Source organism: Protopterus annectens, chromosome 6.part0 (assembly GCF_019279795.1).
Source record: "Protopterus annectens isolate FY-2018-M chromosome 6.part0, PAN1.0, whole genome shotgun sequence".
NCBI classification, from domain to species: Eukaryota; Metazoa; Chordata; order Ceratodontiformes; family Protopteridae; genus Protopterus; species Protopterus annectens.
The window spans coordinates 186,422,616-186,442,807 of NC_056737.1; the positions used below are offsets into that span (position 1 = coordinate 186,422,616).

A 20,192-nucleotide genomic window follows, 5' to 3' on the forward strand; every position below is an offset into this window, starting at 1 on the left:
AGAGTTATTAAAATAGAACACTAGAATTAAAAATGCAGTTTTAATATAATGTAGTACAAAAACTGGATCATATTTTAATCCTTCACATGATCATAAAAGCAGCAAAATCAGGACTTCAATGTACAAAGTCAAAAACCAAACAATAAGTAGGGTGAAAAGTGAAGGGACCATTTTTTTCAACTCTCCAGATTTTTGCCTCATATTTTTGGTCATTTCCTCATAAAACTTGTAGTTTTCCGACAAATCACTGATGACTGAAACCACTAAATAATGGAATACATTTGGATGTCAGACTTTATATCTTTCATAAGATGTGGCAACTTTCTAAGATTATAAGAGTTTGCGTCTTTCGACTTTCCCGGTTAGGGGTCGCCACAGCGGAACTCCGGTCCGCTAATGATTGGCAGTAGAGTTTTACGTGCTGGCTTGCCGGGTCTAACGCACAACCTTCAACGAAGGAACGTCCATTCACCCAGTATTATTTAAAATTACCTCCCTATTTTTGAGCCTTTGTCCCCATTATTTTAAGCTTTGTCCAGATTTTTTTACCCAAGAAGTTGAGAGGTATGGAATGGACTGTTAGAATTAGCATCAGATTTGATTCATGATTTTTTACATGGTCCATACCTATCAATTTAAGCTGAATTACAACATAAAGAAATTAAGCTTCCATTTAATTTCAGACTGCACGCATTTTTCCTGGAATAAAATCAAAAGCTGCTTTGCTTGACTGTAAAGCAAATACTAAGAACTCAAGAGTTCTAGTAAATAACAGTTCACCTGAAGAAGTCCAGAATCTCCAAAACTGGGGAAACAAAAGCTGAATGGTTATAAACCGTCAATAAACATACAGGAAGCTTAATTATTGTGCCTGTACGACAGGGATTCATACAACACTCACTGCAGAAGGGTTAAATTACATAGAATAAGTGCAAAATTCCAGAACCATGAGATGAGATGTAAAGAAATAAATGGTGTTTCACGGAGTACTCTGCTATCACCAAATTAAATTACCTCCACTCTGCATGGGGAAGTAGTTGGTCAGTTGTGCCATATACTTGTGAATGAGACTGATAGCAAAAGGGGAAGATTTTTTTTAATTTGCTTCAGAAAACATCCCAAAGAACTAGTGCAAATGGACAACACATTAAAAACTTATGGAATTCTTATAAGAGCTTAACTTCATTAAAACTGCAGACCTCCCTTTACATTAACCTCATCTAAAAATATTCTTTCAAAAAACTTGCACCTGGAACTTGAAACAATCTGCCTTAAAGAAATAGACCTTTACAAGAAAATAAAATCGATCTACAACAGAATAAATGCACGTTTCAGAGATTCAGAGTAATGCAATCAAGCATCAGCTACTAACTTTCTACCTATCAAAGTGTTGCATTTTATACTAATTGGTGATCACCCCTATACATTGCATCTCTTCTTCTACACCTATATCTTAACTTTCTTACACCTACTCTTCATATTGCTTAACCCTATATTCTTCCCTCCTCAATCTCAATACTTACTTCCTTTCACAAAATCCTTACCCTTCTAGCCTAGTCCTGTCCCCATACCAAAAAATTCCTTCCTAATACCTTACCACTAATTTGAGTGTTATCTTGTACTAACCTAACTTACTACTGCTTCACTTTTCATCCCACTTAACTTTCCATAAATTTACCACCACTTTTGTCAGTTACATATTTAAAAATCCTGTGCAATTGGAATCATTTTCTGTTATTCATATTCCTTCTATATGCAATTCAAATTCACATTTATGAAAAAGTGGTAGAAAGTACTGCTTTTATTTCTTCTGTATGTAATTTAAACAAATTTTTCTGTTGCTTATATAGTGTCTTTGCCTCATGTCTAGGGAAGTTGATGAGAAGTGTAACATACCAGCCTATTTACCTGGTTAACACAGACAAATAGTCCCATATGACCAATGGCAGCACCCTTGGACAGTCCAGCCTCCAGACAATGTGTTGTGAGGAAGCAAGTGTCATCAATGCACCAAAGCTGAATCCATCACTGCCATCTTCTGCGTCCATGGTCATAAAGTGAAAGAAGCATAGCAAAGCAATGAACCTTTCAGAGGAACACTGGATAGAGTCTATTAGAGAGAGAGACTCTAAGCAGGGTACACAGTTGAACGTCTCAAAAGAAGTTGCTGTGTGGACAGTAAATTACTTTGTTGTCTTCCATTTTTATAAACTATAGATTTAATCAGGAGCTAGTCATCAGTAAAAAGAATTACATGGGATTCGACTTTTCAGCAAAATTATAATATGTAGAATGGTATAGAACATTTGTCACTGCAGAAGTTAATAGATAGCAGTTAAAAATAATCCTGAGTCTGCCTCTTTACTGTACAAATCACTTCAGTTCAAGTCTAACTCTTTGCAAAAGCTGCCATTTTAAGATTCTGGCTAGGTCACATCATGATTTTTTTATTTTGGCAGCAAGACTGCCCTCCCAGAACTATGGAACTGTGTAAACAGGAGAAGCATCTTCTAAATTTCAAAAGATGCAGTAAAACCTATTTGAGACTTACAAATATAAGGAATGGCAGCTACTTCAAGGACTAACCAAAAAAACAGAAGCTAAATGCTTCGACAGGGAATCCCCTTGGAAAATGAGCTAAAGTTATGCTATTTATAAGGATTCTAAGTTTCCATTTCAGACTTACTACACCATTACTGTTTCTGGATTTTTATCCTTCATTTCATTTAGAGATATTTCTTCTGTATTTTCTGAATGGTAAAAGTTTTGTAGAATAAATTAAAAATAAAGCATTTGCATATTTATGTGGAAAGGCAAGGTATTAACTCAAAGAAAATAATTTTATTTGACTTAAATGCTTGACGTAGGGACTTAAATTTTAACCATGTGCCAAACTGTCTTGTTAGTCATTGGAAGGGGAGATTGTTCTGAGTCAGCTGCTACCATTTGTTTTTAGCTATTGTTGCTAGCACCCAAAAAAGATTAAATAGTCCTCCGATCCCTATACTACCATAGAAATCACCAAATTATTCAGGTACTTGAGCTGGCAGTTGGCACAGTGGGTTAAGGCTGAGAGCTGTAGTTCCTGTGATACAGGATTCAATTCCCTCAACCCTTATTGGCATACTGTGTTACAATGAGCAAGCCCTGGGCCAACCCTGTAAAGTGACCATGTCCAGTGGGCCTACCTGGTTAGCAAATGGAGTATTGTACTCTAGACCAATCCCATAAATTTCCACCACCACACTGGAAATCCAAGAGCCAGTGTCAACTACCTACTGTTTTGCAGCCAATAACATTTATCAACTCTCCTCTATTTCCAATAGAGAAGCTATAAGCAATGGTATTCCTTCTTGCCAACTTGAATAGGATCTCCCCTATCTGCATTCCCCTCAGTCAAAACTTAACTCGTCTTTAGACCTTAAACAAAATTTTGCTAATCTATCCTAAAGTCCACCCAGAATGATCACAGTCTCACTCTAGCTAATGCTAAATGATTACCAGACCAAGATTCAAGCTGCTGCTCTAAGATACAATCTCCCCTCTTGTAATGAAACTTGTTAAAACCTCAGAAGCAAACTCAGAAGGTATTTGAACAGAAGGGTCACCTATTTCAAATTATATTCCTCAAGCCATGGCAATTCTCAGATTACTTGCTCTTCATGGCTCAACTGATGGACATAACACACACACTGGCCAACTTCAACTTTAATATTTTGGTCATTCATGCATTTCCTATTACTTAGTTTGCACAGAGTGCATACTACACTGTATGCATGATATCATCAGACTCCTATCTCCCTCGGTTCCTTTTATCAACTTCTTTTGCAAACCACTATCCCATCAATCTATTCTTTTTTACGTAAATATGTACTTGATATTCAATGACTACATGCATGTTTTACTTTATTGAAAACTATTTGCATCACTTAGGTTACTGAGCAGCATATTGCTGCCATTTTGGGTAACCCAGGTTTAAATTTCAGTTGGTCATTCTGATCACTGCTCTACCCCAGTAGACAAACACAAAGAAAATTATAGACATAATCTGTAACTGTGCAGTGTGCTGCTTAGCTAAATGTGGTATGCGTTTGCTATTACCCAATACGGCAGTATATATTTACAGTATACTCGCAGGGCCAATTTCTATTTATATAATACTAGATACTAGTTGTGAGAATCTAACCCCAGACAGCTGGTCCCACTACAATTTTAATACTGATGGCAGCTGTGTGGGTGTTCAAGCCCATAGCCCCTGTCCATCACATATTAACTGGTTCAACAAGCTTATTTTATCACAGGGGAAACAAGGGAGGCCAATAGCTTGCTTGCCTCTAGTGGGAATGAAGGACTTTGCAATCATGCAGCAAAGTCTGTGTTGATTTAGGTTCATAATAGAACAGTAATTAAAGTATTCCACCATTTCCTATGAAAACATTGTGAGAAAATCTGAAAAATGGCACGCTTGCTCAAAAAAGCCAATTTGTAAAGTAAAATGGCTACAAGGGAACAGTCACCCAGCCTTCAATCATAGAACAAACAAAAGGCACAAGTTTACTGCAAATGAACCTCTAGTAGTACACAAGACTGAAAATGAAATATAAAACAAGTATTTTATGATGCAACACCATGACTACACAGCACATAAGTGCACATTTGCAGAACAAAAAATAATGCAGTAGCAGAATCAAATCTCTTATGCTTAACCTGTTGATTTTAAGCTAGTAGCTCCAGTTAAGCTGGATTCTTGCTTAGAAGCAGACTTTGCTTAGTGATTGAATTACTCGATTTTATGCATTTCTGTCTTATTGTAGCCCTACCAATGCAATCTAGCTGTTCATTAGGTCATGATCCATTAATGTTCTGAAAGCCTGGCAGCCATATACTAAACATGATCAATATTTCTTTCAATGCAGAGCACTTCTATTGTTCCATACTTCAAGAAAGGTGCTTAGATAAATACCAGATATGGAGAAGATGAGAATCCTGCAACTCTAGGTACCAGTTATGGATCAGGGGACTATATTGTGGTAGGTATGCAGGAGAGAAAAGGCTCAGGTGGGGTAAGGGAAAATTATGTCCTGTTTGTTTGGGAGAGAGGATGATAATTTTCTCCATTTTATGCACTTTGTGCTGATGGACTGAACGCACGAATACGACTAGGGAAGCTAAAGATACTATTAAATCGGGTCAATACTACTATAAACGAGCCTGAAGAACCTGTAGTGGGTAGAAGTGGAGAAACATATTAAGCTTCACTTATGGGAACTGGGTATTGCCAAATTGGGAGCCTACTGCAGTTTAGTACTGGAGTCTGCATGGGAGGGGGTGTGCAGAGGAGGTGAAGCCTGTAACGGATGGAGGATTACAAAGAAGGTGGAGCCTATACCAGTTGGACAAATACAGAGGAGATGGACCTATACTGGGGTATAGGAGCCGGTGGAGCCTCTACCAAATTCAGGAGTATAGAGAAGGAGGATGTAAAGCCTGAATGGATGGAGGAGTACAGTGGATGGGATAGAACCTCTACAGGATGGAGGAATGTAGGGGGCAGAGCCTGTATCGGCTGGAGGGGTATAGTGGAGAAGGGGGCAGAACCTGTACTGGATAGAGGAGTACAGTGGAGGGGTGTGGGCGTAACCAAATGGAGGAGTACAGAAAAAGAAGTAAACCTTTACTGGAAGTGGGAGTAGAGGATGGAGTAGAAACTCTAAAGGATGGAGGAGTACAGAGGGAAGGGGGTACAGCTTGTACCAGATGGAGGAGTATAGTGGAGGAGGTGGGTCTGTATCAGATGGAATAGTACAGAAGAGGTGGTGTAGCCTGTACAAAACAGTGGTAAAACAAATGAGGAGCCTGTACTGGGAGGGTACAGAGGAAAATGATGGGCTCATTCTGATCACTGATCTGTGGCAAGACAGAAGTACCAACATCTTTCTGTCATGCCACTGGCAATAAAAGAAAGTCAAGTGCTTGCCCTTTGTCATCACTGGCATCTTTCAATATTACTGTGACCTGAAAGTAATGAACATTGTAACCAAGTTTAACCTAATGCCAGCAGACAAATACAGAAGACCTCAGCTCTACCACAAAACGTAGCCACCTTCTTATTTTTCTGACACTGCAGCACCAGGAGGACTTGTATTTCGGTCTTATTCTTCTACATTTATGAAGACTCATTTTGTGCTCATTGCTGTGATATATTGTTCACATCCAATAAGCCAACAAATTCCTTATAGACGATTGATGGAGTTTAAACTGCATCAAGCTATTGCATTTTTTTTTTCTTTTTAGGCAGGTGAGTTAGACCCCAACAGCCTTTTTTCAAGCACACCTTAGCTACTGATAGGTCAAAAAATAAAAATACATGGAAAAAATTCAATATAAAACTGAAGGTTTTCAAATTATTATTGGGTAAAGCCAAAGTTTTTAATACCATTAAATAATGGTCAGTCACCATGTTGTTACTATGCTGACCTTAGACTATTTGCATTTGACCATGGTGCTCAGCACATAAATTATACAATAGCACAGACACTTTAATGCCTGACAATCACACAAAACTTCTGTCCAAGTCAGATGCAGGTAAAGCAGTTCTACCGAGTTTTTAACGTTTTGTCATGTACCTCTGAAATTGTATCTGAAGGAAGCAGTGGAGAAATGTTGTCGACATGCAGAGGCAGTTTCATCGGTTCAGCCCAAAAGCAGTTCTTGGAAGGAGTGCTAGTAAAGCCAACCTTCTTGTCCTAATTGAAAAAAATAAAATAAATGATTTAGTTTCAGTGACTGCAGTAGTTTTCTTACCATGGAAACAAGCTTAAAACATGAAATTCTCAGGCATCCAAAAAACAAATGACAATACAGAGGAAAAAGATAAATCAACTTACAATAAATTACCAGCATGCAATCTCTAGCTCTCTCTCTCAAAAAATTATATTATATATACACTGATCCAACCTGTTAAACTTAGAACATTATTTGGAATACAAATGATTATACAGCAGCTGGCAGATACAGTTTCTTAATGTTAGTCAAATGTGTTTACCTTATATATATTTTTTTATACATTTGCCATTTATGTTCTTCTCTTACAATTGTAATATTTCCTTATGAATGATTTTGATCTACATTTGTAATTTGTACTCTCCGGACCTTTTCTCCCAGGTCTCTGCCGAATATGGGATCTTGTTTACTGAGAGTCTCCAACTGGACAAGTGTAAATAACACAAGACACAGCACACCATAAAGAAACTAATGAAAGCACAACAGATGACATCATTCCTGAAACATGTAACACCATGTTCAGCCCACTAAATGTTCGGTTATAATTCAGTAGAGCAGCAAACAGCCCAAGTACAAATGTGTCCTTACTTTTTACGTTCTTGTACTAGCTTGGGTTACATTACACATTGGATCTCGAAGACAACTATACCCATTGTGGATATTTATTGCGCCATAGGTCTACTCTTAGCATTGACTTGGCATTCAAATTAGCTTAGAAGAGTACTTCTGCAACACAAGGTCCCAAACTCACCCAGCATTAAATATAGTAGACCTTTGCAATAGATCTACAGTGGCTACTCTAATGCAAACTTGCCATCTCCAATGCACAGGGGGGGGGGGGGGGGATTACCACCAGAGATAAAAGAATGATGTACCTATGCGTTTTAACATTTTACTGGGACCAAGAGTCATAACTACTCAAACCACTAAAATAAAATAAAAAATGTCTCACAATCACAACTATTGAAAAAGGTCAAAGGCCAGTAAAGAAAATTATTCCTTCTGTCTACAGCATGCTACTGCAGGAAACAATATAATAATTCTGAAGTTGCAGATAAATGAACTGCTCAAATGTTTACAACTTCTATCCATTGTTCCCTCAAAACCAAAGGCACACCCCCACAGATCATACTTATGAAGAAATTAAATTCAACATGTAACACCAGTAGTGACAGTAGGTACCATACCTCTTAACTGCTGGGATATAGAAAATATATATAGATATAGAAATGTGGTACAATTTTTGCCCCTCAAGTTTAACCTTGAATCTCTTAGGATTTATGAAGTTTTTCATAAAGTCAGACCAGTTTATGGGTACATAGCAATGATTCACTTTCACTAACTAAATAGTATCTAGTATAAAAGGCTTTCAGTTGTGAAAAATAACGACTCCTCTTTCTGACCCTCTGCTATGGTCTTTATACCCTCTGCTATGGTCTTTATAGGCCAGTGCCAGGTTTAATGCTTGAAGGTTGAGTGGGAACAATTAATGTAAAATGGATGTGGCCCAGCAACACAAGTTAACCAATGCAAATGGATAAATTATAAGCAAGACAGAAATGGCAGGGATAGTCTACAAAAATGGTAAACAAATCTTGTATAGTGATTGACAAAGCCACATTTATACAGGCAATACTTTCAACTGCCCCTCCTATATGTAAAGGTTTACTTACCTGCCCAGAGGCTGTAAGTACTAGCTGAGCCTGAACACCTTGCTCAGCCTGTTTTAGCACTGCCAAAAGAATATCTACTCTCCATTCTCCATCCCATACCAGACATCTGTGGGAAGTAAAAATACAACAGGAAAAAGGGTCACATTTTCCAATCCTCTACTCAAGAATAAAAAAATCGTACATTTTGGGTTTTACATGATTACAGATTTTTCAATATATCTGGTATGATCCAAAGCACAAGTATCTGAACATCCCTAGGTTTTTCATTAAAAAAAAAAAACTATGCTGCAGAAATTCTCATAGCATATTGGCCATCTGTACTTAAGCATTTACATACAAATAAAATAAAATGTAGCATGCATTTGTTGTTGGGGTAGAGCACAGATCTCCGTGAACCTTTTTTGGACTCCACCCATTAGGCAATGGAGGCAGAGAATCAAAGCTTGCATCACTGGACCACAAGAAACAGCTCATTAACAGCTTCTGAACTCATTCAAGCCTATAGCACTTTTTGTATACTTCCAGTTAACACCAGTAGCTTCCTATGGCATCTAGACCTTTCTTTGGTATAACTTTTAAGTGACTTACCAGCTTATAATGGGTAGAAATAGAAAGAGCAAGGATTGGAATGCAAGGGTGTGTCCAGGCTGTAGGAGGTACAACATCTCACACCGCATAGGTGTTAGAGGTAACCCTCCAAGCCAACTGCCAAATCAAAATGCTTTCGTTAACCCATGCACATGGGATCTGAAAGTTTGACTGTTGAATCCTACACTAAGACACAGTATGAGCACATCTACTCGTGCATGAATCGTGCCATCCCAAACAGAACCAAGATACTCTCCTCCAAAAAAGGAAGCTAATCTGGTGGTCCCCTGTTATAAACAAACTATACAACAGAAGGAAGAAACATTTGCAGAAGAGAGGAAAATTCCAGGATGCAAAAAACTCCCTTACCATAGTTTCATAGTTTGGTACTAGGCTATCTGCCCTGGGGCATTTATAAGCCTAGCCATAGTGATGTGGCTTTTGCCACCCCATGTAATGGTACAAAAGTGTACAGAATAGATTTAGAATACTGTGCCTCTCTAGTAGTGACACACTGAAGACCCCCTTACATAATAGAATTAGTTTACTGTGCCTCTGTCTAGTAGTGACACAGAGGACCCCTGGGGTAAACCTAAGACCTCCCATCCGCTAGTCAAGATTTCTCTTGAAGAGAGTCAGTGAGGGGCTCTGCCTAACATGAACTGGGATTCTGTTCCAGAGTATGGGAAGCCTCTGGGTTATGAATCTGTCCCTCCAGCATGTCCTATTCATATTTGTGCTGAGGTTTAAATCTTTAGTTCTCGTGGTTCTGATGGATTTGGATTTTTTGAGGTGGAGCATGTCCAACAATTCCCGATTGGACATGGCCTTGTACGTCACGCACAGATCACCTCTGAGCAGGCAGTATGCTACTGAATAGAGATGGAGTTTCTTTAGTCCGGCAGCATATGACATATGTTGGAGACCCTTGATCCTCTTGGTGAGGTACTTTTGGGGTCTCTCTAGCTGTTGCAAGTGCTGGGTATGGTACATACCAAAAGGGGCATTGTACTCAATCATGGGCCTGATAAGGGAGGAGTATAGGGGTACAATGACCTCCTTTGATCTGGATGTGAATCCCTTCATAAGGTGGGCAAGGTAGAAAGTCTTTCTAACCACTTTGGCAACGTGGGTGTCAAATGAGAGGTCACTATTGACATGGGTCCCCAGGTCTCGGATTACTTTTACCGTACTAACTGGGTTACTGTCTATGTGATAATTTGTGGGTACTTTGTTTTTCCCAAAGGGGATGACTATACATTTTTTGGCATTTAGGGCCATGACTCCGGCACCAGTTGTCCGTTTCAGTGAGGCCTTTCTGTAGGATGTACATGTCAGCTGGTGTATCAACTATGGCACCTAGTTTGCAGTCATCTGCAAACTTTGTCAGCCACAACCCTCCCATGTTTGCTTTCACATCTGAGAAATAAATGCCGAACAAGAGGGGTCCCAGGACAGAGCCCTGTGGGACACCACTTGTGACTGGCTTTGAGTCAGACATGGCTCCAGCGATTTTGACTTTATGGGTTCTATCCTTTAGCCAGTTTGCCACCCATCTTGTGACATATGGATTTACATTTAAGCTGTTGAGCTTGTCTATGATGCCAGAGTGGGGCATTGTGTCGAAAGCTTTAGCCAAGTCCAGGTAGGCTGTATGGACTGCTTTGCCCTCGTCAGTGGCTCTAGTGACGGTTTCAAAAAAGTCAACCAGGTTCAAAAGGCAGGATCTGCCCTTTACAAAGTCAAACTGGGTGGGATCAAGTGTCTGCAAGTCCCCAGTGTCTCTGTTTATGAGTTCCATAAGGATTCTTTCCATAGCTTTGCAGACCAGGCTGGTTAAGCTTATGGGGCGGTAGTTACCAGGTTCTGTAGAGGTGCCTCCTTTGTGGAGTGGGACTACTGTTGCTGTACGCCAGTGTTCAGGTACATATCCTGTAGTAAGGCTAAGATTAAATAGCATTTTTATGTGCGGGTTTAGCTCCTCTTGGAGTTCACGTAGCACGGAACCCGGGATACCATCAGGTCCCATTGATGCTGTGTTTTTAGTTTTGCTGAGGGCAGTTCTCACCTGGACATCTGAGATGACAGGGAGGTTACATTCAGCTGGGATAAGTATTTCTTCTTTTGGGGGTGAGGAAGGGGAGAAATTTGCACTGAACCTGTCTGCCAGAATGTTGGCAATATCTGTGGGTTCAGTGTATTTTTTGTCATGTGAACTAACTCTGAACATATCTGAGGGTTTCTACCCAGGTTTCTAACATAGCTGAAGGTGGCCTTGTGGTTATCTTTAGTGTCCATAGCGATTTCTCTCTCAGAGTTGGCCTTGGATGTTTTTATGAGAGAATGTAGCTTTCTACTAGTGCTGATCAGAGATGCCTTCGGGATTTTGCTCTGTCGTGCAGTAGCTTCCTTCTTTTGTTATACAATTTGTTTATGGCTGGGGTCCACCAGACAGGACGCCTGCCATTGGTTGAGAGGGTCTTGGTTTTATTTGGGATTGCATAATCCATGCATTCTTGGAGATGTCCGTAGAAAGCATTTGTGAAAGATTCTGCTTTGTGGGATGTGGTTTCCACTGGCCCAGTGGGCTTAAAGGATACCATCTCAGTTTTAAGAAGTGTAAAGTCGGCTTTTGAGAAGTTTTTCACTGTAGTCTTTTGTGTTGGGGGTGGATGTGGGATATGTATATCCAGGGTGATTAGTTTGTGGTCAGATCTCACTAGTGAGGGGTATACTTCCGGTGTGGAGCACTTTGTCCCCATGTTTGTGATGATCAGGTCTAGTATATTATCTCCCCTTGTGGGAGAAGTGACTAGCTGTTCCATTACATTTGAATTTATGAATTCCAGGAACCTTTGGGCTAGGGTGTTTGGGCTAGAATAATGCACCCAGTCTATGTTAGGGTAGTTGAAGTCTCCCAATATGATGGTGTTTGGTGAGACATTCATATCCTCCAATGTCTTCAGGGAGGCTGAGTGGGGTTCCTGAGATTGGGAGGGTGGTCTAACATGCCACCAGTTGTATAGCAGTTTTGCCTACGGTTAGTTGCACCTGGATGGTCTGATGCTTCATGTGTTGCCACTAACCTGGAGGTGTGGGAGTCCTTGATGAATATGGACACTCCCCCTCCCTTTTTGGTTTGGCCCGAGTTTTGGGGCCAAAAAGCATGATACGAGGTATAGCCTGGTAGCGCTGGGGTGCTCTCAGGAGCCTTGAACCAGGTTTCAGTTACTGCACAGACATTGATGTTCTCCATACCGAGGAGTGCTTCGAGGGCCTGCATCTTGAGATTTAGACTTCTGGCGTTGAGCAGCATTACCCTTAATTTTTTTCCATTTTTGTTTTCTAAGGAGGTGGGTTTGTCTTTTGAGCCTTGCCTAAAAAAGGAACTATGGGGGAGGCAAGAGCCTTAGCCAATATCCGGAAGCCCAGTGGTGACCGATGCAAGCCGTCCCTTGTGAAGCAGTGTGGCTTGTCCAGCATGTCATCCCAAGCAGACGGACATTGGATCCCCTAGAATGACACCAGTATTTGAGCCAATTATTAAAGCTGATCTTGTCGTCTTTGTATTGTGGCATCATTCTTGGTGAGGGCAAGATGCTGCTCTGGGTCATACCAGCCTGGGCTACATAAATCAGAGAGCTCCTCTATGTCTCTTTTCACTTAGTCCAGGGAGGTACGTCTCAGGTCATTCATGCCGGCATGGACAATGACGGAGTCATATTTGTACTTGCTTTGGAGTGACCTGAGTGCGTGTGTTATGTGGCGGATCCTAGCTCCTGATAAGCAGTTCACCATTACCCTCTCCTTGTTCAGCCTGGTAAGCAGAACGTCAGTGTGTCTGACTATAGAGTCACCTATTACTAGTGTATCAGGCATGGTGTTTGGCCTTAAGGGCTGTGATTGTTTGACACACTGATTTACTGAAGTATGTGTTGCATGTGTTATGTTTTGAGGTGGTGTCTCTCTGTGGTTACCTTCTCCTCCTGTCTGGTCTTGCCAGTCCTGAGTTGAGAGAGTTCAGCCTCCAGTTTGGCTATATAGTTGCATCTCTCACATGTATTTGTGTTTGTTGGGAGGAGGAGAGGGTTGTCTGTGTACATGAGACAATTGTAGCATTGTCTCAAGATTCCCAAATTAACCAGCTGAACTGGAGAGGATGCTAGTAATCTACCACTCGACATGCTAGAATATTATAAGAGAGTGCTGTGCCTTTAAGGGAAGTGGGTACTCACAGGGAAGGTAGGTGGATGTAGTGCTTACTTTAGTTAGTGAGTGCTTACTTAGAAAAGAGGTTTTGAGAACAAGTGCTAGGCTTATAATAAAGTGATTAGACTGATTATTATAAGGTTAGAGCATTCTTAAGGGAAAATTTGAAGAGCAGGCTTGGCGGAGCCAGGAAAAGTTTAACCGGCACTACGCAAAGCTGTGCAAATGCGGATTTTTAAACAGGGAACTTCAAAAGAGCTAGAAATGGTCCAAAACAACCAATTACTACAAGCTCTTGTGCTGAGGTCACTCATTCAGGGACAGATAGGCTGCTCAAGGCTTCCCTCTCCCCCTGGTGAGCAAAGAAACTTCCTTCTATCCAAGTAAGGCAATGGACAACACACCACAGCCCAGAATACAGCAAAGCCTGTATACTGGTCTAAACTAGTTGAGAGGCAGGAAAACAAGGATAAGAAGCGGAGATCCCTCATAAAATCCTCAAAAGCTAGTTACGAAAATAAAATTGCCAAAGATTCCAAAGACAACCACAAGGCATTCTATAGTTATGTCAAGAACCTAAATGGCAATGCTCAGATCTGCTCTGAGCTACAACAGAATGGCATTAAATATACTGATCCCAAGGATATTGGCAATATCCTGGCAGCTCGATTTAGTGCCAACTTCACCCCCCTCTCGCCCCCTAAAGAGCCCATCTCAATACCAAAAGATTGCCAAATTCCAGTAATCATGGCCACACAGGTAGAAACAGTACTCTCCAAAGCTAAAAATACAGCATCCATGGAGCCAGATGACATCCCAGGCTGTGTACTACATGAACTACAAAATGAACTGGCACCTCATGTTTAATCATAGCCTCACCTCAGGCTTTGTGCCCACTGAGTGGCGCACAGCTACAGTTATCCCACTCCACAAGGGGGAGGATCCATCTTGGATCCCAGGAACTACCATCCTATCAGTCTGACGAGCCTGATCTGCAAGGGCATGGAACGCATTATCATGGAACTTATAAACAAAGACATTGGCAACCTTCAAACACTGGACTCCACCCAGTTTGGGTTCATGAAGGGCCAGTCTTGTCTCCTGAACCTGATTGACTTCTTCAAATCAGTCTCCAGAGCTCCAGACAAAGTGTGACAAAATGGGGGGACAAAGGCCCAAAACTAGGGACAGATTTTAAATACTGCTCTTATAAAACTTAGAAAGTTTCTAGAGTTAACGAGATTTATTTTAACATGCATTTGCCAGAAAACCAAAACTGAGGAATAGACCAAAAAATACGAGGCAAACATCTGGACATTCTGCAAAAATCTGGACATTTAAACGTGAACAATATTGCCAGTACGAGTCCAAATATAGCCCTCCCTTTTAGAACAAATTTTCATTGTGACATATTTCCATGAATCGGGAACAATGTTTCATACAAGCCCCAATGATCACTTAAATCTCCCATCATGTTTTTGACCATGTTGCTGTAGATTACTATAAGCATCTAATCACTGATTTTTTTTTTTCTTTATCTCAAATAATCACTTGCGTTTTTAAAATTCTGGTTCTTGGTAATCTTTAGATGTTTTAGAGACGTTTCAGAAACTTTAGGAAAATTTGTATAAAGCAGAGAAATGTGGAACTCAAGAAAGAGCACAAAAGAAAATATTTATGGAAGACTTGGATTATCCCAAGGTTAGAGGAAAATGAAGCTGAAATATCTAAATAGGTAAAAGCTAGGAGGAGAGGAGATAAACACAGTGATATATATTATTCTGCAGGAAAGTCTTCAGGAACAGATAGCATTCATGTGGAATTTAGGAGGGAAAAAGTGATCAAGATCTGGAAGATTATGAAAGCCTTTCTCTGCAAAGAAAATCGAGTAGGTCTCCTTTTTGGTGCTGATATACAGCAAGAGAGACACTCCCAACAGTCATATTCTTGCCCAATTTGGCATGTTTCAGACCGGCTTCAGGTTGACAAGGGTATGATGCAAGGTTGGCTGTTGTACTTGGTGTTTTGTTACGCAGGGGAAAGCACCAATACCTTGGAAGAAAGACGTGATGGCTGTATTAACTAAGAATGATAAAGACACATCAGACCCAGCTTCATACAAACCCATTTTAAATTAGGACTACAGGTGTTCATGTTTATATAGTAGCTAAAAGAATGGCAAAGGTGTTACAAAAATTGATAGCTATTGACCAATGTACTTTTGTGGAGGACAGGCAAACAAATGACAACATTAATAGATAATGATACAGTGCAACAAGAATCTAATAAAGCCACTGATGGCTCTTGATGACAAGAAAGTATTCCATAGAGTTAACTGGGATTTTAGGAGTAGGGGAATGGAAGCATTTACTTGATATATCAAGGTTAATTAGGGGGATATAGGAAGGATTGGAGGCAAGAATTAAAGTGGAAGGGTTCTTCTTTTTCCCCTTTATTTATATGTAGAGCAATTAGCAAAGAAAATAAGGGACTCCGAAATTCAAGGATATAATTGGCATGGTAATTAAGATAAGTTGGATTTATTTGCAGATGTTATTTTGTACCCCAGAAATCTAAAAAAGGACAGCTCAGTGTTGTGGAATATTTTGAAATGGTTTCCAACTTTTAGACAAAATTAATGTACCCACACACAAACTGGTTCAGCAATACCCATATTGATGGGGGACACAAGATGAAGTACTTAGCAATACTGTTAAAAGGCTTTTGTTATGGCCACAAAGAATATGTGGGAAGAAACTAGAAAGATAATCCAATTTCTCAGTTTTTGTCAAGATCCCTTTTGTGGATATGGATAGCAACATACATGCAGTGAAAACATTTTAGTCCCTTTAATTTTATATACTAGTCAGGCATAATGTTATCAACCAGAGAAGTTGTGGAGAATAATTAATAAAGATTTTAAGGACTTTATCTGGGAGGGGAAGAGGGCAAGAGTTAAGTGGGGTAAATTGATCCTTCCAAAAGAACAAGGTAATCTAGGATTACCTGATTAGCACAGAGCTACATAGTCAAGGCTCAGATATGTAAAACACAAGCAGAAAGTTATAATACAAAATGGAAATGAACCAGAGTAGAAGTTCAAGAAATAGAGTGGGATTTTGGATAGAGATTCTTAATGGGAGCCACCACCAACATACAGGATTATATTCATAAAGTAGCAGAAAGTATTTCAAGAACCAAGCCAACACAATAATGGTGGAAGGAGATTGCACCAGTAGGGATGATCTAAGTAAAAGGTACAGAAAATAGGCAAGAGGGGGCAATTTACTGCTGAAACCTGGCATTGGGAGCAAATAGCTAGAAATGGGAAAGGTAAGAGTAGGAGGAGGCTAAAAAAAAACCACAACAAACACATTTGTACTTCAGGCTAGAGATGGTAGAGATGGTCTTTCCTACCAGTAATTGATAGGAGTGTAGGCAAAGAGAAAGGAATAGAAGAATCTTAAGTGAAAGACTTACTCTGGTGTGTATTTGTTGAACCTAGGACAGAAGCTGCGGTTAAAAATGAATCTTAGTAAGGTATATAAAAGATTGCATGATAAGCATCAATCAGACAAGGTTAAAAAGACTGGGAAGGGAGACTGGAAAACAATTTACACGACAATGCGAAAATATATGTACCCCTCAAGTATACAACAAAATCCAGAAGGTTTAGGATTTTTGCTTGGAAGTGTTTGCACGGGTATTTTTATACTACAAGCAGATTTCTAAGAATTATTTTCCTCGGGTAGAGAACAAATGTTGGAGGTGTGATGGGCAAGACAGAACTTTGAAAATATGTTTTGGGAATGGAGTTAATTGGCAAATTTTAAAAATTCCCTACAGAAAGTACTCAGTCAGAAATATTGGGCGAGTAAATAGTTGTGACTAAGGATATGATTTTGGGCTAGGACACAGGACCCGAATCGCCTATTCATAGTAAGGCCTTAAATTTAATTCAGTTGGCTGACAAAAAGCAGTTACTAAACAATGAAAATTAAAGTTTAAACAAACTGTATTCAAAGTATTGAATATTATGAGACAGAGAAAATTGGAAGAAGGATCCTTGCTCTGAGAGTGTTGGAGAAGTACAGAGAAGGTCAGAAGGGGTTGCATTGTGTCTTTGTGGACTTAGAGAGGGAGTTGTGGTATTGTAGGAGGAAGTCGGGAGTGGCAGGGAAGTATGCAAGAGTGGTACAGGATATGCACAAGGGTAGTGTGACAGTGGTGAGGTCTGTGGTGGGACTGACAGATGCATTTAAGGTGGAGGTGGGATTACATCAAGGATCAGCTCTGAGCCCCTTCTTAGTTGCAAAGGTGATGGACAAGATCAGACAGGAGTCCCCGTGGACTATGATGTTTGCAGAGGACATTGTGATCTGTAGTGAGAGGAGGGAGCAGGTTGAGGAGACTCTGGAGTCCAGAGAAGAAAGGAATGAAGGTCAGCAGGACTAAGACAGAATATGTGTGTGTGAATGAGAGGGAGGATAGAGGAATGGTTAGGATGCAGGGAGTAGAGATGGCGAAGGTGGATGAGTTTAAATACTCGGGATCAATAGTTCAGAGTAATGGCGAGTGTGGAAGAGAGGTGAAGAAGAGAGTACAGGCAGGATGGAGTGGGTGGAGAGAGAGTGTGTCAGGAGTGATTTGTGACAGATGAGTACCAGTAAGAGTGAAGTGAAGGTCTACAAGAGGGAAGTGAGACCAGCTATGTTATATGGGTTGGAGACCATGGCATTTACAAAAAGGCAGGAGTCAGAGCTGGATGTGGCAGAGTTAAAGATGTTAAGATTTGCATTGGGTGTTACCAGGGTGGACAGGATTAGGAATCAGTATATTAGAGGGCCAGCGGTTTGGAGACAAAGCCAGAGAGACGAGATTACATTGGTTTGGACGTGTGCTGAAGAAGGATGTTGGGTATACTGGGAAAAGGATGCCAAGGATGAAGCTGCCAGGTAAGAGGAAAAGAGGAATGCCTAAGTTAAGGTTTATGGATGTGGTGAGAGGACCTGCAGGTGGTTGGGTGTGAGAAAGATGCAGAGGACAGGAAGAAATGGAAACAGATGATCCGCTGTGGCAACCCCTAATGGGTGAGGGAGGAGGAGGAGAAAGACTAAATTATGGGAACACATGCAGAATAGGGTCTATATCATATTTGAAATTCCAAAATGTCAAAACACCAACCATATGTTCAAACCTGAAATTTCAAATATTGAAAACATCGAACGCTCAGAATAGCAAATTCTTTCCCAGGGAAAAAATTTGCTGTTCTGAGAAACACACACAACATAAGCACACCAAAAATAAATAAACCACACATACAGTTACAAAACCCAGCCCCACACTAAACTCCACATACATTACTAACCATCCACTAACCTTAACCCGCACCCTAACCCCAAGGTCCATAACTCTCACACCACAGTGGAGGAAATAGCGAAGCCATGGAATGGCCCACTGAAATCTTGCCCTAGATAAGATTTCGATGTTCTGGGCTTCACTATTTTCATCATAAAATTTTGATATAGACCCTGCAGAATAGTGTTAGAGAGGAGGAAGATGAGGAGTGAGGTTTAAGAGAAGGGAGGAATTCAGCAACTTGTATAATAATGGATAGAGAGATAGAGAGTGCGTGAGTGACAGAGTGAGATGCTTTATGATACTTAAATATACTAACCCCTTTGTTAACTGTAAGAATAATGCAGGGGTGAAGTCCCCTTTCAGCAGATTTACTTATACTAGCACTAAGCCCATCTATAACCTTAACCATAATGCCAACAATGACCCTTATCCCTAACCCTAAACACATTGTTGCTATTCACTATGTTTAAGAGAGAAATATTTCTACTTTAGGTGATATTTGTTCTTTCCCCCACTAATATTATTTTTCAGGATAATTACATTCAGTAAATTGTCAGACATTCTGTCAGTATATAGTTTGCTGAAAGATAAAGGTTTCATAGCACTGTGGGAAAAAAACTTGAGCCAACTGGTTTCTGAAAATAAAGAAATGCTGGCCTGTAAGTAGTATCACTATATCATGATCCAAGAAACTTACCAGTTTCACTTGCATCACCTCATCCTTTGGCAGAAGAGCAGTGATTGAACATATTATAACGAAGAGATGAAATATCCCAAAGAATCAGTTTTCCTACTAACAGGATTTAGTCTTAAAATGAGAAGGAAGCATTGTTTCAAAAATTTTGAAGCTAAAGAAGTTCCATCATCCTTTGGCAGAAGAGCAGTGATTGAACATATTATAACGAAGAGATGAAATATCCCAAAGAATCAGTTTTCCTACTAACAGGATTTAGTCTTAAAATGAGAAGGAAGCATTGTTTCAAAAATTTTGAAGCTAAAGAAGTTCCATCAATACTTTTGAGGTAAAAAAAAAAAAAAATCAAGCTGGTTACCAACCCAAACTGTACTAACTGGTTGTAATTTTGCACTTTCCCCCCAATTTAGTTTCAGTTAAAAATAGCTTATATGGCACATGCTCATTAGACCCTAGCTACTTGTGCAATTGATTCTCTATTTTGTTACAATATCTACAAAAATCATCAAGGGAAAACACTGTGAATCTCCATACTGCTAATACTATTTTCCTGTAGCTTTACACACTTTTGCATTTATTTTTTTACTTTAAAAGCACACAATTTTCTAGTCAAGGTGTAACAACTTGCTGAGGGATATTGGTTATTCAGTGGCAGGGAATAATGTACTACTGTTTCTGGGGGAGGGGGCAGACATTATTAAATACAGTTCTAATGGCTTTCTTATTAATTCTTCCACTTTATCTCCCCCCAGCTTAATGTTGCTTGTAGCAATTTCCCCATCATAGTTTTCCAAGACTCCTGGAGAGCAAGCTAAACCACGTGCTAAGTGAACAGTTTCTGGCATATTTCAACCTCAAGGGTCTCCTATTAAAACAGGGAAGTA

At 40.0% G+C, this 20,192-nt stretch overlaps 1 protein-coding gene across 1 annotated transcript in view; it reads right to left on the reverse strand.

The window, feature by feature from the left end:
- LOC122803798 overlaps window positions 1-20,192 on the reverse strand; it is a 287,432-nt gene that overhangs the window by 212,343 nt on the left and 54,897 nt on the right. Inside the window, exons 3-4 of the mRNA XM_044073483.1 lie at window positions 8,457-8,562; window positions 6,627-6,746 (exon numbers count right to left, since the gene is read on the reverse strand). Coding sequence (XP_043929418.1) covers window positions 6,627-6,746; window positions 8,457-8,562 — 226 coding nt within the window. The remainder of the gene's footprint in view (window positions 1-6,626; window positions 6,747-8,456; window positions 8,563-20,192) is intronic.